This window comes from Anguilla anguilla, chromosome 16, assembly GCF_013347855.1.
Source record: "Anguilla anguilla isolate fAngAng1 chromosome 16, fAngAng1.pri, whole genome shotgun sequence".
Taxonomy (NCBI): domain Eukaryota; kingdom Metazoa; phylum Chordata; class Actinopteri; order Anguilliformes; family Anguillidae; genus Anguilla; species Anguilla anguilla.
Window position 1 is genome coordinate 24,350,470 of NC_049216.1, and position 16,992 is coordinate 24,367,461.

Below are 16,992 nucleotides of genomic sequence, written 5' to 3' on the forward strand. Positions count from 1 at the left end.
TAGAGTACATAGTGAGATTATGTGGGGAAACGCACAAATACAACTCCAGCTGGGTTCTAATAAAATTCCACCCCGTGGACATGCTACCAGGGACAGTACCTTGCCTTGAATTACTTTACAGATTTGACTGTGTTCGTCAGAAAACAGAATATAAATCTCATAACCTTTGCCTCCTCCCCCCATTAGTCCATGAGTTCTTTAAACCCATGAGATGAACAGCAGGAAGCTGTTACCACTGGGTTGGGTCACAACACAAAGCGAGAGATGATTCCCAGTGTGCTCGTGAAATGCAGGTTTGCTCCTGAAGTTCAGAAAAGAAATATGCTTAAGTTGATGGAAGACAGCTGTAGTGCTAGTTATTGGCCTCATGTAGTGGGGTGGAATGAAACCTACACCGTGTTTTTAGTGTGGCGCAGAGTTGCTTTGTTTTCGGTATATATTACTAATTGTGTGTGCGCCACGTGTTACTGTTTAAAGAGATAATCCAGAGGAGACAGGTGTGGCCGCTCTAAAAGGTGCGATTTATAAAAGTTACAGTCATTGTTTTGTGAAAATGCAGGCTTTCTTCCGGTTAACAGATTACATGATGATTTTTCATTTTAATTCACACTGCTTGAAAATTCCTGCACAAAAGTTTTTTGCATGTCAGTCAGTCATTGCCATGGAACACACTTACAAATAATAATTTGGATGAGTTTCCTACAGACTTTTTTCTTCAGATATGTGGTGTGGTAGAGGATTTTGGCTTCCCTTGACACTATTGCAACATGTGATTGTCAGAACATCTTTTACCAGTGAAGTCCACTGCAATCAGTGCAGAATGCATATCTTTGTGTATAAAAATCAGTGTAGAAACCATTGGCAACTCTTACTACAAGAGCTCTTGCGCTGTTTAAATGAATAAAAAAAGGGGAAAAAAGGATTTCGCATTCATTGGCTTAATTGGATGTCCTTAGCAATAATCATTCAGACAATGAGTTTCTTGATTTGCTAAAAGCTATCATTGCATATGTGTTGCAAGAGATGCAGAGCAGCCAACAGAAATGCTCTTGAGTGAACATGCAGGTGAAGAATTGTAGGACAGAAAATTGGAAACTTTCACACCCCAAGTGCCTGTTGCCAACTTCTGGCTAAATCCAGTTTTTTCTTTTCTGCATTTCTACTCTTTTGTGAGACCACCCTAAGTGTCGAGTATTGGGGCCACACAGAATAGCTCTTTGCATGCATGCCATCTCTCAGGGGTGGGTAAAGGGGTGGGGTCAGACCCACAGAGGTGACTCCTTGGAGCAGTGTTATCCTCTTCAGCCCCCCTGCCCCCAAGCTCAAATGCTCACGGTCCCATGGCACAACAAATAGAAAGCACAGGGATTAGTGCTTGATCCACTGTGAGTGAGATCTGTTTTTCTAATTACCGCCATTATTCTGCATGTTTTCAGGAGTGCAGATAACGATGACACCACAAAGAAGAAGGTCAACCTGGTCTTTGAGAAAATCCAGACGCTGAAGTCCAGGGCAGCAGGGAGCATGCAGGGAGACTGTAAAGTAAGCTATTGTTGCTGCAGGGCAGTGGTGCTCGAAAAATGGGAAAATCCTGAAGGCTCTTATCTTATGGTGGGGGTGGGAGGGAGGCGCTCAGTGGGAAGTAGGCTAAGAGAGTTTCAGTCACTGTTTACCTTCTGTCTCCGCTATACGTGTGTTTTGTTCCACTTTGAGTATTAAGGAAGTGTAACGTGTACAGTGAGAACTTATGTTGGGCAAATCTATTGTGGGAAAATCTAGGTACTTGTTGGAAGGATAATTTTCCTCCAACTCTGGCAGGTTGGCAATGGTCATTTTAAAATTGCTTGAGTCATGAAAAATAAAGTTATGGCAATGGTAACAATAATATTTAAGAGGCACCTGGGGTGCATTCAGTTGGCAAAGTGTGTTTTGATGTAGGGACTGATGGGAGATGGAGTCCGTAACTTGTGAAACGCACATGAGAATCTCTGATACAGTTTGTAACTTTTAAATCCACCCCTGGTTACACGAAATGTATTGTATAGAAAACTTGATGTGATTATGTGTGCTTAAACAATGTGGTATTCACATACTTAGTTACAGAAATGTTTTGCACCGAGGTGGGTAAAATTAGTGTTGTAGGTTATGGCTGGGAAATAATGGTGAGCAGCTAGGTGGCCTTACACAGTGAGTGCTGGAGCATGACGGAGATCCAGCTGGTAATGAATGGCCTTTGGTCTCCTCACAGGCCCCTGATGAGACTACAGAGGTGACGGTGCTGCAAGAGCAGAGGGATGAATTGGATAAAAAGGTCACAGAGCTGAAAAACCAGTTGGAGGAGGAAACGAAGGTAGGCCCAGCGCCACGGTTCTGTGGCATCGTTTTCGGCTGGCGCAATGCTCCACAGACGCAATGCAACGCAGCAGCACAGGCGCCACAAGACTCCCAAAGCCAAGCAAGCGTAGCACTTAGACGGGTGACCAGAGATTTTGAAAAGTGTGAATTCCTGAACCACCCAATTTGTGAGGAACTTCCACGTTTCCATTCATTTCATGCTTTACAGGCTCTAGAGGTAATGATTTAACGTTTCATTGATCCCTTTTTAAATTGCAGAAAGAGCAAAGGTTCCCCTTTTCCCATCAGACATGAAAGTGGTAATATTTCATGCAATCACAAATATGTCTTTAAAAATGTCTTTGAGTCAACCACAGATTTAGAATAGCTGTTCAACACTCTGAGGCCTAATCCAACCTATCCCTTCATAGATTGGGAGTGGAGAACATTTTTGTACAATAATTAACATTTGTCACATGTACTTATTTTTTAAGAGGGGGAAAAATTTTTATTAGAAAACCTAATGGCCCCACTTTCAGAGTTAATATGCACTGTAATGTATTGTTGGTTTTTCCATTCTATTTCAAGCTGTTAAATGTCAGTTATGGGAACATTTCCCACTGCTTACTTGGAGAGCAAAAAAATAAATGAATTTATAAAGACACAGAAATAAAATAAGACCCAGCTGACTCTGATAATCTCAGCCTTTACTGGGGTTATAGTCCTGATATGTATTTGGCTTGGTTACAATGAGAACTAGAGTACTGGGTGTGAAAGCACCAGGGCTCTCCCTGACTGGTACAGTTCACCATGTTTTATTTGTATCATTTACACTGAACCCATTGTATCGTTTGCTGAACGGCCTCTTATGTCCGTGCTCCGCAGAAGCAGAGGAGTCTCACAGAGGCTAGCGAGAAGGCGGGGGCAGACCTGAGGGAGGTGCAGGGGGAGCTGGAGAAGAGTCGAGAGGAGTGCGCCCGGCTCCAGGAGAAGCTCTCCAGCACAGAGGCTGAACTCCAGGCCACTCTGGAGGAGTAAGAGACACTGCGCAATGCATGCTGGGAGTCAAGAGGGCCAAACCCATTACTGGAAGATGGAAAAAACTGGATTATTCTTTGGGAATTGCATGGGCAAATAAGTTACTTTCTCATGAGGGGGTGGGCGGTTAGATGTATGCAACTTAATATCAATCTAATATCTTCAGTTAAAATACCCTAGCCTATTTTTTGTATTTGAGTGTGAGAATTTTTCGGTGTGTGTATACTAAAACACGACAATTTAAATCCTTTTGTTTCCAGTCAGTGGAATGAAAGGGAGTTGTGCTTTGAAGCTGGTATAATCTCCCACCCTGCTTACTTTTTTCCACTTAACTGCACAGACCACGTTCAAAGCTTTGCTAAGTGATGCATTGATAAATTTCAGAATGTCCTTAGTGGTTGTTTTTCAGGCTAATCTGCTAAGCCCCTACAATTGTTGATCCTGATCGGGGAGAACCACAAGTAGGGCCAAGCATTTTAGAGAATGATCGTGGGATGACAGTGGGCAGTATTACTTCACCATATCTATTAACGCCTTGCTAAAAACACTGGTTTTACCCCACAGCACCCAGTGGTCTCCTCGCTGAAAACACTGGTTGTCCTTGCATTATGCTGGTGTTCCGATGCTTCCATTCAGAGCACCCTGGATGTTCCCATAGTACATTGCTGGTCTCAGTGTTCCCTGCTGGACGCACTGGGTGTGCCCACTGTATGTTATACGTGTTCACAGTTGAGAAACCTTGCTTTCCTCACATTAAGCAGGAGTTCTGCCAACTCCATACCTCACACTCAGGTTGTCCCCATAACACCCAGTGGCCTGATCAGACCTTGTTGCATATGTCCTTACAGTGTACTGGCGGTGGATTTTTTTTGCATTTCCACACACCTTGGTTACTCCCCACAGTAAAGCGGCCCACCTGACCGTTGTGCTTGGTTCCTCAGGCTGTTCCAGGTGAAGATGGAAAGGGAGCAGTTCCAGACAGAGATCAGGGACCTGCAGGACCAGCTGTCAGAGATGCATGACGAGTTGGACGGAGCCAAGCGAGCTGAGACTGACAGCGGAGAGAAAGAGGCCTTGCTGGAGGTATGCCACGGGGCCTGCGGCGTTCAGGGCGCTGTGCCAGCTGACTTTCATCAGTCTGCATGTAGCATTGCTCACTTGTTCAAGGAAGATGCAAAAAGTGTTCTGCTTAAAATTACCTGATTTTGGTAAAGATTCTGACCCTAATTAACCTGTCCGGTGAAATAAACGTTATTTAAAAAAATAAAGCCTACAAAAAAAGTATGTTTGCATGTACTGTACGTTTACCCTCAGCGAGACAGTACATATTATAGTGAGTGACATAGACCGCAAGGATAAATCCTCCGCCTCATTTATGTTTAACCTGATCTCCTGTAGGACATGATGCAGCTAAAACTGGACTTCCAAGAGGTGCTGCTAGAGAAAGAGGAGCAGGAGGAGGTGCTGAGGAGGCGGGAGCGTGAGCTGACTGCCCTCAAAGGGGCCCTGAAGGAGGAAGTGGCCACTCATGACCTGGAAGTGGATAAACTGAGGGACCAGTATGAGCAGGAAATCTGCAAGCTGCAGACATCTGTGGAGGAGGCCAAGCAGGTAAGGAAAGAAAAAGGACAAGACACAAACAGAAATTTTAAATTACAGGATTATTTCTGTGTCTTTCCATCCCATGTAATTGGCAAAACACCATAGTTAAAGCCTTCCTTTTTTCTGGTCTGATTACAGGGCAGTTTAATTGAAGACCTCTTCTACTGCCTGACTGTGATTTTATATCTTCCTGAATTTATTTCAAAATACATTAAGCAGAGGACTAACTGGCTTTCAGTGGTAATTTTATATAATTTTTCTCATATATTATAAATCAACCAATTGCAAGTCCTCTGCATATGAGCATCTTCTACATTAATGTAAGGTTATGTATTTCCTGTGACATTTATAGGCTGTATTTGCAGTTCCAGATAATACTGTCATTTTCATGTCTGATAGCAAAAGAGGAACCAATTTTCCTTTGCAGTTTGAATAGGGTTCAATGAAATGCTCGATCATTACCATATTAACCTGTATCACATTAAATAAAATGGAAACCTGGAGATTCCTTGCATGTTGGGTGGTTCAGGGATTTGCTGTGTAATTTTCTAATCAGTGATTCATCTGATGGGGGGGGGGGGGTCTTCATCCTGAATGTTATCTGGAGTTTCATACTTGTACACCTCTGCCCAGTGTCCTTCTTGGGGAGGTGCAGCCTTACCGGATTTCATTGAAATGCACACTGTAACCTAAATGTCAACCCAAGGCTAGAAAACAAGACATGAAATGATAACAGTAGGACTGATACAGTTTTCCAGTTGACTTGTGCTTATTCAAAGAATATTGGGCCTTAATGCTATTAGCTCACTTTGTCATCACTTTTCGTGGGAATTGTTGTCTTGATGAATTATTTTCTCAGCTACTCATATTTTTATGATATGTGACAGGCTTTCACCTTGGTGTTTACACCATTATGCCTTTGTTTGTCTTGTTTCGTCCGATAAGAGTTGAGCTGTGTGAGAGAAACGCATAGCGCTGGCAGTTAGCCTCACGTGACGAGTCAGGCCCTGTTTCCTGTTTTGTTCAGTCATGCAGGATCTCCCATCTCCTGGTGGATATGGCAGGAAGCACAGCTTCCTGCTGTCTGAATTACAGGTCCCTTGTCCCCTTCCACTGCTGAGGTCATTTCCTTTGCAAAAAGGCCCATTTCCTCTCTGAAGCTGCACTGGTGATGTGGGTTCTCTCTCTCTTTGATGCATCATTAGCTTTCCTCCTTCTGTGGGTTTCTGCGTCAGTTGTGTTCCAAGTGACAAAGTAACCGTACCATCACAGGCTGTAAAAGACAGCTCCCAAAGACAATTTGTACTCTACTATCTATTGGCAGTTGCTGGAAATGTTGCACAGTTCTCCTTCCTGTGTGTGTGTGTGTGTGTGCGCGCACGTCAATCTCTCTTCCTACCTCTCTTCCTCCCTCTGTCCCCTCCCTCCCTCTTTACCGCCCTCCCTCCTTCTCACCATCTCCCTCTCTCGCTCTCCCCCCTTAACACATTTGCATTGATACTGCAGCCCCATGTAGAGAATAATGCTGGAAACTGGAGCACCAAATCGCTCTCCTTTACTGGTTAATTGCAGTGGCAAGGCGACACTAATCTAATGAGCCGTTGTGGAGGGGTCGCTCCATGCCCCTTTTTCTCTCTCTTTTCACAGGGTGATAATTGCAGCCCACAGTTGATGAATGATGAGTTTGTTTCAGACAATAAGAATGGGGGTAGATGCAAAGTAAGTGGGTCAGCATGCTAGCATTAGGGTCATTAAGATAGGTATGTGAACCCTAAACTTAGAAAAGAGGGTTCTGTTTTGTCCCCTGAACTGAAAGCTGAATTATGGTGCATTGGATTGGATTAGATTTTAGAGCTGTGGTTACTCAGGAAAGCATGAGTTAGTGCTAGCATGGATGAAGAGAGGAGTTGGAGTTGCTTTGCTAAATTTTTGGGATGACATTAATGGGAAGATACGGCAGTCATTTTGTTCAGCGTTGCATCCTGTCAGACTAAATGAAGAGGGGAGTGGGAGGGGGTCTCCTGTCCTGCTTTTGTCAACCAGTGGAATGATTTGGAAAGGCAGAGGTGTGAGAGCGTGAAATGTCCACCAGCCGATTTGCTGATGACTTGCTAAATTATGGATGGATTTGGTGAGTACTGCCTAGCCAGATTAGAGGCACAATCTCACTCAAGGTGCAATTTAGTGGAATCAAGAACTAAGCTAAGTAAACACTGGAAGGTGGTTTGTTCAACATTCATTGTCCAAGATTGAATGAAAGCAGATGTGACCTACTCTAAAAGCAAACCGAAGTAAATTTGCAGGGTAACACACAGATGCTGTAATGTAAACATGAGCAAATAGCCAGCTCATTTTATATATTATAGACTTTAGAAACGTAACCTTCCTTCAGATTGTGCCACTTAATCACCCAGCACCACTTTGTCTTTCCTGCTTATAAGATCAGTTGTTTGTTGAAGCATGGAAAGTCTGACAAACATTTTTATATTAACCCCAGGCGGCGATAATGAGAGCAAGAATGCAGCTTCATTGTTTTACATTAGTGTTTATTTTGGTGTCCCTGTGGAGACTCCAGAGCGAATTTAGTCAAATTGTTGTGCTAGTGTGCCGTGATGCCTCTTGCACTGGGGGGGAATACAGCAATTTGTTTAGAGGAAAAAAAATCTGTCTTGTCCTGTTAGATGTAGACATTTTGATGCGATTAAAGTTATATTAAACAAAGCACATGGCCAACACACGGCTTTTATGGCTTAGGAGAGAGCCACATCTGAGGAAGTGGGTATACAACATAAAGAATTATATAAAATGTATGTAAAGTGCTATCCCGGTATATTAAGAATGTAAGGTCGAAGCTTTGTTGAACAGACTGGCCCAATCTAATGAAGATATGAGAGTCAAGAGTGTGTTGTACCCCACTGCTGGGAAGTAAGGAATGTGCATTGTCAGGGCACACATAGCAGCAGAGCGGCTGTGTTGTGGTCTTTGTTGTTTGGGTACATGACCTTAGCAAGGGGTCCACCGACCTGTAAACAGCGTTCTTCCCAGGGATGGTCTCACAGAGGATTCCCAATTGGTCACAGTCTTTGAGCTGCAGACCTCTTGATTGTTAGATTGTTGGCTGTGTGGCGTTGGCTTTGTACGCTCGCGTGTTTTGCCTCCACTCACCGAAACCAAGTGGTTGGCCGACCCCTCCGGTTTGTTTTGTTTGGACGAAGGAAGTCCCACAGGAGATGGCGGTCAGCTGAAGGTGGCCCTCTGCCACACTGCTCTGTGGGGTGCCGATTTATTGGGCAGGGGATGGGGGGATGGGGGGATGGGGGGGGGAGAGAGTGGAGATCACAGTCAGAGTTTAGCATAGAGCAGTTCATCTGGTTACAATAAAAATGTCCTCCACATTAAGAATATGTCCAGTCCTATTAAATAAAAGTAAGACAAGACTGTGAAATGCCTTTGTATCTTAAGTCATAGGTTATGTTATGAGTTGTTTTTTTTTTTGGGGGGGGGGGGGGGGGGGGGGGGGGTCCAAGGTGAGGTTTATAAAGCAATTGAAACCACCTCTGAGAGTAGTATTACAATCCATAAATAATATGACTGAATACATCTGTGAAAAGCATTGTTCATTTGGACCATAGATAGCCTATAAAAACTATTTCTTAATAAAGCACTCCCTAACTATTAGCCTACAACTATTTTAGAACAGGAAAACACCTTGTTTTCTGGCAGCAAATGACAAATAATATCTGGCCCACCCATTTTCTGAGGAATTTTTTATGTTTTTTATGTTGCAAAGGCAAATCATGAGGACATGTTCCAAATCATTCAAATTGACCTGTTGCAAGGCAACTATTTGGTTTTTATATTAAGGATATTATTTGTTTTGACGACGTTATGAACCCATATTAGATTACAAGTCTGAATCTTAACATTTGTAGGCTACTGCTTATAATTACCCACTATTAAAAGAATAGTGGGTAATTATGTGACAATACGATATTGTGATATATTAGTGATCCGTGAAAGATGTTTTAGCTGCGAGACTATGCACATCCTAGCTACGTCACGTCCAAAGAAGCAAAGAACAACTAACCTTCAGCTTACCTATGTACGGGACGAAACGGTTCATCGTAATAACATTATTCGAAGGGAGGATTATTCGTTCGTAGGTACACAGCCTACCGAGAGTAAAATTATGAGAAGGTAAAGGGGAACCCTACACTGCTTTAAAAAAAAATTTTGAAAAAAAAAGGAAATTAGTGGGCTGCAAAAACGCTCGTTTTATTAAACTAACATGAGTAATGCGCTCGTGCGAGACAAGAGTTTCGAAAGCGAAACATTCGTTATAAGGCAAAATCACCATTTGTAGGCTACTAACAAGAGATACCAATAAGCTAAATTATACACTGCTAGTTATTAATTGCCCAGCTCTAATGTGTTTCGTTTAATATTTCATCCACCCCAGAAACAGATTAAATTAGTATACTGAAAGACAGCTGCATAGTTGGCTACTGTTAAAAAATGTACGTACATTAGAAAATAAAATGTATTGGGAAAGCAATTTTCTGACGTCATTTTAAATGCGGTGCCGGCTGCAGGATTGACACTAATGAAAGTATATGTATCCGTCCGTATTGCAAATCCTACGTGCTGTTAACCCGTACGAGCAACTTATACTAGCAGACTACGGCTTGCCACATTTGTTGCCATTTCAACCACGGGTTCATTGGAAACATATTTGTCGGAAACAAAAAATATTTCCGTAAAAGAATTTTAAAGTAATCTTTTTTTCTATAGTGATTCATGTTCTCGGACAACGTGTGTTAACAAGCCACCGAACTAACGTACTTACGTTTACCTGAGGCGAATGCCAACTACGTGTATGACGATAGCTACCTGACGGCCGCCTCCCGTTGTAGTTGAAGGCCGCTGTCTCTAGTCTGTTCTTTAGCCCACCCAGCAGAAACTTTGTTGGCCAGTTTCGGCAGTCATTCCCATAAACTCATCCATTCTGTAAGATATTTCTGCGACCGGAGTACTTGCTGTTAGCCAGTTTAGAGTCCAAATTTGCGGCTACTTATCTCAAACGTCACTAGCAGGGTCGCTATCTTGCTCGTTTTATTTGCTTGTTTTTGGATGTGGCAAGTAGCTCTGAATCTCTTTGCAGTTTTTTGGTGGGGTGTAGGATATTAAAAAAATGTGGCACAACGTCATGCTGTGTTCGGGCGATTTAGAATCCACGTTTGTGTCCAGAAATACTGTTATAATTTCAAATAAATTTGAGTATGGCACGGAGCTAAACTAGCGGCATCTGCACACTGCATGGTTCAGTGCATCACGTGATTTCCACGCAGCTGGCGCATGGTAATAGTATGTAGTTCGTGAACGACAATTAAACGACTCTTTTACTGACTCGTGAGTAATGATTCGTTTTCTCAGATGAGTCGTTAATTTTAACTTGTTCGATTGGTCGAGGAGCTCCGCCTACATCCCACTCAGGTTCCAACCAATATAATGTTTAAACATGATAATGTATCGCATTCTGCAAAATTATTTAAATGTTGCAGGACATAACATTGTAAAACCAAAAGTAAACCCATTAGCTGCTGACTGCCTTAACTCCTGTTTTATGAGTTAATGAATGGGCTACTGAACAAAACAAACGATTATCACATCTCTTTTGGAGCTCGAGAAGAACAACTCTTGAGTTCTTCTAATTGGGTAGATTATCTAGTTATGTGCTAATTAAACAACTGCAATGCATTGTAGGCTACTGATGGTAAAAACTTTGTTAATTTATCGCACCAGTGCTCTACACTCCACTGAACAAACGAGACGTGTGAACAAATCATTCGCAAATAGTAAAGCTGGCTCTGAACAAGAATCATTTCCTCCTACCGGCAGAGTCTTTATCTGCCGGTAGGAGGGTTTCTATGTGCTCTGGGGAAGTGGGGATTACCGAATTAAGTGAACGAATCGTTCTTTTCACTGAATGAATAGTTTGCGAATGAGTCAGGAAAAATAATCAAACTTCCCATCACTAGTGCATGGTTTATTTGTAGTGTATGGCTGTGTGTCCCTTTAAAGTGGACTAATTACAGAGTTACCAAATTTCTAATAAATAGCTGACACCTTAGTTAGTCTACTATATATGGAACAAGTGGCCATTTGAGACACATCATAGGTTTTTTTTTTTCTCCTTCCCTCAATGAGTTGGTAGCCTACTTGACAACTCTGCCAGCATGGGGCTCTGCGTGCCAAACTGTGTGTGTTGCTAGTCGATTCCTGGAAATGGCTTCTGGCGGTGTCGTGCTGGGAGGGCTGCCTTGATCAGGCCATGGCGTGCAGTGGATTTCAGACCAGAGGTAAAAAGCCAGGGATTTGCCCGACTCCCACTGTGCTAGAGCTTGCTGAAGTTGGAACATCAGACGGCAGCGCTAAATGCTTTATTCTTTACACTGCTTTGGAGATGGCCCATATGTCGGAATATTTCTTCTACTTTGAATGAAAAAAGATACACAAGGGCTGGCATTTTCACTTTGGACTGCATTTTAGCCGTAGCCTGCTAGTATAAGTTGCTCGTGCACTTTCTAAGAGCACTGTGCTCTTCTGGGTCAAAGTGCAGGTAAGGTTCACCTCTCATCTTGACTGAAGTCTGACTTGGCCAGGGGCACACTCAGTAGGCCTGGCTTGCATTATGGTTCAGTCTTTGTGTGTGGTTCAGGGGTCTCACGATCTGGCACTAAGCCACGGATGACCAACAGTATGCTTGGGTATTTTTCCCCCAATCAAAGTCATCTTGTTTGGTTTTCTTAAGTTCATTTGTTCTTGCTTCTTGCTTTTTATTTCAAGGGTCAAGACTATTTTATGTGATTCTTCAGAACTGTTTAGTCTTTTTGTCATTTGAAGTAAAGCGGCGGTCCATTTGATAAACTGTAATTAGCTGTGCTCCTCATTGTAGCTGGAGAGAGTTTATTTTTCAGTTTGTATTCTGTGCTTCAGAAGGGATTTGTTTCCTCCCACCGTGGCTGTGACCAACCTGCAGCACAAACATTCTTTGTGTTTACAGACAACCTCAGCCCAAGTGCAATTTTATAAAATCTCCATATGAAAAGTCTGGCTTTTTTTGGGGGGGGGGGGGGGGGGGGGGGTTGCTTGCAAGAGACTGGCAGTGGTTTGGGATTGCAGACTCTTTATGGGAACTGGACAGACTCCAGTCCTTCTCAAGCATCACTTTTTAATTTCCAGACCAGGTACTTTCCTCAGGTCATTAATATGCTGTCTATTCCCAACAAATTCCCAGTCTATGCTCCTTTTGTTCAGGAGGGGCAACTCTGTAAGGCATACCTGCATGATGGCTAGACACACCAAAACTATTCAATGACAGAGCAAAGCTGGAAATGGCTTTTTGAGCAGTAAAGCCTGAGAATTCCATGCCATATGTGGTGGACAGTCACCTGAGCTGACCTTTATCATTTTTTCTGTTGTATTGTCTTTTTCCTGATAAGTCAACATGTACTACTTTTTTACCTTTTTTGATATCCAACACGTTACCTTAATTTACAGAAAGCACTTCGTTGGTTCTGTAGTTTAGTTTTTAGTTAAAAAATCATAACTGCAGTCTCCTTTGGCTAATGCAAGCATACAGGGTTTTTGTCTAGTTTCTCCAAAAAGCTATTTTTCCCATGATTAATTGTGGGAGAATCCAAAATGTGTTGTAAACTGTGTCTATCAGGGCTTTGTTATCACAGCTGGAGTTGAGGGAGATCATGTGTCTCTCTGTGACCTGGCTTTTGCTTTGAAGAGGGAGTGTGGTAATTCACCCTGTGCAGAGGAGAGAGGCCACGCCAGTGCTTTTCTAGAATTTTCCGCACAAATCCTGAGTCAGAGTTAGTGGAACACAGCGTTCCTGTACCGGACAAAGGCAATGTTTAATTATGGGCACTGTGGCAATAGTTATGTTGTTACAGTAAGTATTTTTTTCCATCTATCCTGTTTGTGTGATGGTTCCTTTAAATTACCCGATACAGAGCGAGGTAATTGTAGTTCATAGTTTTTTTTTTTTTCATTCTTTAATTATTGGGTCTTACTCTACTGTGTAATCCAATCCTCTCTGCCTCAGCTGCTCATTGACGGCAGGTGATGATGAACACTGACAGTGCTGAGACCTGAGGATTTGTGAATGACCTTTGAACCAGAACAATCTGGAATCCCTTTTTATTGTGGTTCTAAAGCCTGAAGGGATTGACAAAATCATGACCCACTAATGAATATCACGTTGGTCAATATGGCCATTATTATTAGTGACCGAACAAAATTCTGGGTCAATATACTATGAAATCATACGTTATACATGTGCTCTGTTCTTTATATCCATGGCTTCAAAGCTTCAGGAAGGATGTTTATTTTTAGTTACCTGAGAGTACCAGCAGAAAAAACGTGTGGTGCACCAGAGGGGTGGGGCCATGCGTTTCAGTGGGTGACTGGCAGCATTCTTTATGAAGAGGACACAATGGTGGTTAATGCTAAACTATAAAATAAACAGTCTGTAGATTACACAAGGGCCTTTGAAATCAGACTCCTCAATTGGTCTTTTTGAGATTCTTAATAGCACACACGGTCCACGAAGCGAAACAAACATAGAGAACAATGATCGCAGAGACGCTGTGTGAATTTCCAGAGCCCTGTCTGTACTGGGGTATCACTGGCAGGTCACTACATAAGATGAGGCAAATTCTTTACCCAACCCCAGTTTATATGGGCCATTACACACCAGCCCCTTAATTCTGTTTATTCGAAGTATGCTACTACTTCGATATCCTACGGTTCAGAGGCTAGCACTTTACTGTATGCAAATGTGTGATACCCTGACACCCTAGTCTTGGTAGTGTGGGAGATGTGGGTTTTTAATGATGAACTCCACTATTTTACATAACACTGAAAGGTGCTGGCTGCCTTCAGTGGAAACAGTATGACCTTGTATTTGCAGTAGTGTGTAATGTATATTTACCAAACTGGTCTAACACACTTAGCCCTATTTGCAGAGGGGTCACCTGGTTTCCTTAATTTAAAGGATGACCTGCGTTGGAAATGTTTGTCCTCAACCATTTTGAGGCTTGAATGCTTGAGCAGTGTTATGGCTTACGTTGAAGTAAAATTTTATTTTTCAGAGGGCTATTTTAATGTTTCAATGTTTCATGGATTTGTAATTTATTTTAATTTTTATTTAGCCGGGGTAGTCTGACTGAGACCAAGTTCTCTTTTACAGAGGAGTCCTGCATTAACTACACTAAGATTTTGACCATTCTTCTTTGGTCACATGACCTCTCACTCCATGTTTTTGCATATAAATACATCCTCCCTTCTGCAGACCTTCCTGACTGAGGGAGCAAAACCTGCTTGATAGCCTGTGGTTAACCCTGGGTGTTTGGTTAATGATCTGTTCTTCACAGTCGAGTGACGACTTCTCAGTTCTTCCCAAGTTCAGTCGAAGGAGGCTGAGTGCGCCTGGGCAATGGGGTGGGGCTGGTTTGGTCAGAGCTAAGGGGGGCTGTTGGACTTTGGACTCTCCAGGGCCATGCAAATCCGCCGCTGTGTTGCTAATGAGTAGCCATACTTCATACGGCTCTTTCTAATGGCTTTCGAATAAATCCATGCACACGTGTGCAAACACTTGCACATACACACACACAAATTCTCTTGTTTTCACACTCCGACTCTTGCACACACACAATCACAATCTGTAGATCTCTTTTTTATCTCTGTCTCTGTCTTTCTCCTTCTCTGTCTGCCACACGCACATACATACATGTGTACATCAAAGATGGTTCTCTCAGTAGGTTATCAATGAAGTCATTGAAACTCCCTGTAATTTGTAATGACTGTCACGTCAGAGTGGTATGTCGGCCAGAAATTATGAGTAACTCCTCAGTCACCAGCTCACCGGCCTGCCGCCAGGGGAGTGCACAAAGCCGCTAGCGTTCCATTCGGAGCGGTCACCTCCTAATCTCCTGGGGGAGGTGAACTCCAACCACCCCCGAGCGTCTGCACCTGCACGTGCTGCAGGTTTTCAACAAGGGGATTTTTCAACGAACCCAAGAGCTCACACGCTGTACTTTATTTCATTTTTGTAGTTTAGCAGATGCCTGTATCCACGACAACCCTAATGCTCAGGGGTTGTATTTTTTTTTTGTAACAGAAAAATTCAACAGATATATATTACGTTGTTTATTCAGCTGCATTTTTAACAGAGCGATTTCACTTTTTGTTGAAGGAGACCAGGGGAGTGTGCCACCTGGGATTAGAACGTATGACTCTGATATCTCCCATTTTCCTCCCCTACATTGTATTGCCTTATGTGTTGGTGCTTTAAGAAAATAAATAGTAGACTGTAACCTATTACTGGCTTTCTGAATGGTGCATAATGTGCCTTATGTGTTATTTTCAAGTTTTAAGCTCAGGAAGTGAAGGTAATCCTTTTGTGACATTGTCATTATGGTTATTTTTGTGCAGACGTTCTGTGGGGGAGGGGGGGGTGGGCAGACAAAAAACTTCAGAGTGACTTGTTATTGGCTGAGGGGTCACATGATGATTGAGTCTCAGAAGATGTAGTTGGCTGGGAGAGGACACGTTACTTTGAGCCTGCAGGAAAGTTCCTGAATATGTTGTGTACTGTAAAAGAGGTTGGTCAGTGTGTGCACTCCATTCATAATGCTGGACTGAGGGGAAACTGCACAGGCTTCTCCTCACTTTGTCCCTGTTGGCTGCAGCCACAGCCAGACAAAGAGGGCACGGCACCAACCAAGCGGAACCCAATTGGAAAACTTTGGTCATGTTTTGTGACAGTCTGTAAACAAGCAAAAATCATCAGCCTTAAATAAGTCTGGCATGTCGGAGACCCTTGAAATTAACAGGTTGCTTATTCCCAGGAGACTCTATGGATTTTGGTAAAGATTCAGTTTCTGCCTTTGCTTCTGTGCCAAGGAACATTGTTCTCTGCAACTTTGTGACAAATTTTATGCTTTGTGCACCTTGTTTTTCTTTCGCTTGTCTGTCTTAAGACCATCCGAGATGACATGTTAAATCTTCGAGTTTAGATTGGTCTAGTGGAGTTCTGTAGCAGAAAGGCTGTATTAATGTAGTGGCACCGCTGTGCAAAGAAATCAACGCTTGACCCATGAAACCTACTTATGTAACACTTTTGGCTGCAAAGTGAGGTAGTTTTCTACTCTGCACAGCATGGTTCAGTCTAGACTGCAGGCATTGTGTGTCACCATGCAGAACACGAATTGAATTAATTTATTGGCAGAGATGACTTATTTGGAGGAAAGAAAGTCCACCAATCAACTGTGTTGTTAATGCCGTGTCATTGCTACAGGATGCAGGGAATCCGGGGTTCATTGATTGGTGGTCATTGGAATGGGTGCCCAAAAACGTAACAAAAATGCAAATCATTTGAATCCAATGCAGTATCTCCCCTCCCACCCCTATATCAATCTTCTCACCCCTCTGTATCACAAGTCATCCGGATGTACTGCATAAAATTGTCCAAAAACCGTAAGGTTTCCAAACCACTGTGCTACACTGCTACACCGGATAGAAATGCTTTTCGATACGCTTCTCCATTTGCACATATACCTGTGTAGAGTGTATCTGTGCTCTCTCTTTGCACCGGCCACATTCCCTCACCGACCACATTCCCTTACAGAGCAGTGTCTCGGCATGTCGGGAGAAGAAGGAGTCCGAGATGGTGCGAAGTGTGGCGGAGGACAGGGCGGGGCGACTGACCCAGGAGGGCGAGCGGCTGCGCAGGCGAGTCCAGGAGCTGGAGAACGAGGTGGCCAAACTCAACCGCATCATCGATGAGGCCAAGCTGCAGGAGCGCCGACTGACTGAGAGACTGGGACGGCTGGAGGTGAGACAGTGTTCAATGGGTCAGGAGTGTTGTTCAATGGGGAAAGGCTGAAAAAAAGGACCATAAGAGAAAGGCTGCTTTGCAAATCACTTGTTTAAAAAAAATACAGT

The 16,992-nt window shown here is 43.1% G+C and overlaps 1 protein-coding gene and 1 long non-coding RNA gene across 3 annotated transcripts in view; one reads left to right on the forward strand and one right to left on the reverse strand.

The window, feature by feature from the left end:
* The window catches only part of cgnl1 (cingulin-like 1), a 36,296-nt gene that overhangs the window by 6,750 nt on the left and 12,554 nt on the right, over positions 1–16,992 (forward strand). The window contains exons 4-9 of the mRNA XM_035394950.1: positions 1,437–1,542; positions 2,249–2,350; positions 3,220–3,368; positions 4,314–4,455; positions 4,771–4,983; positions 16,676–16,882. Of these exons, the coding sequence (XP_035250841.1) occupies positions 1,437–1,542; positions 2,249–2,350; positions 3,220–3,368; positions 4,314–4,455; positions 4,771–4,983; positions 16,676–16,882 (919 nt within the window). The remainder of the gene's footprint in view (positions 1–1,436; positions 1,543–2,248; positions 2,351–3,219; positions 3,369–4,313; positions 4,456–4,770; positions 4,984–16,675; positions 16,883–16,992) is intronic.
* On the reverse strand, positions 7,507–10,293 carry LOC118214761. Of its 2 annotated transcripts, none has more exons than XR_004762678.1 (2): positions 9,865–10,293; positions 7,507–8,242 (listed from the first exon to the last, which is right to left on the reverse strand). It is a non-coding gene; the product is annotated as an uncharacterized LOC118214761 (long non-coding RNA). The 2 variants fall into 2 exon arrangements; XR_004762679.1 differs by having other exon boundaries at positions 9,821–10,293.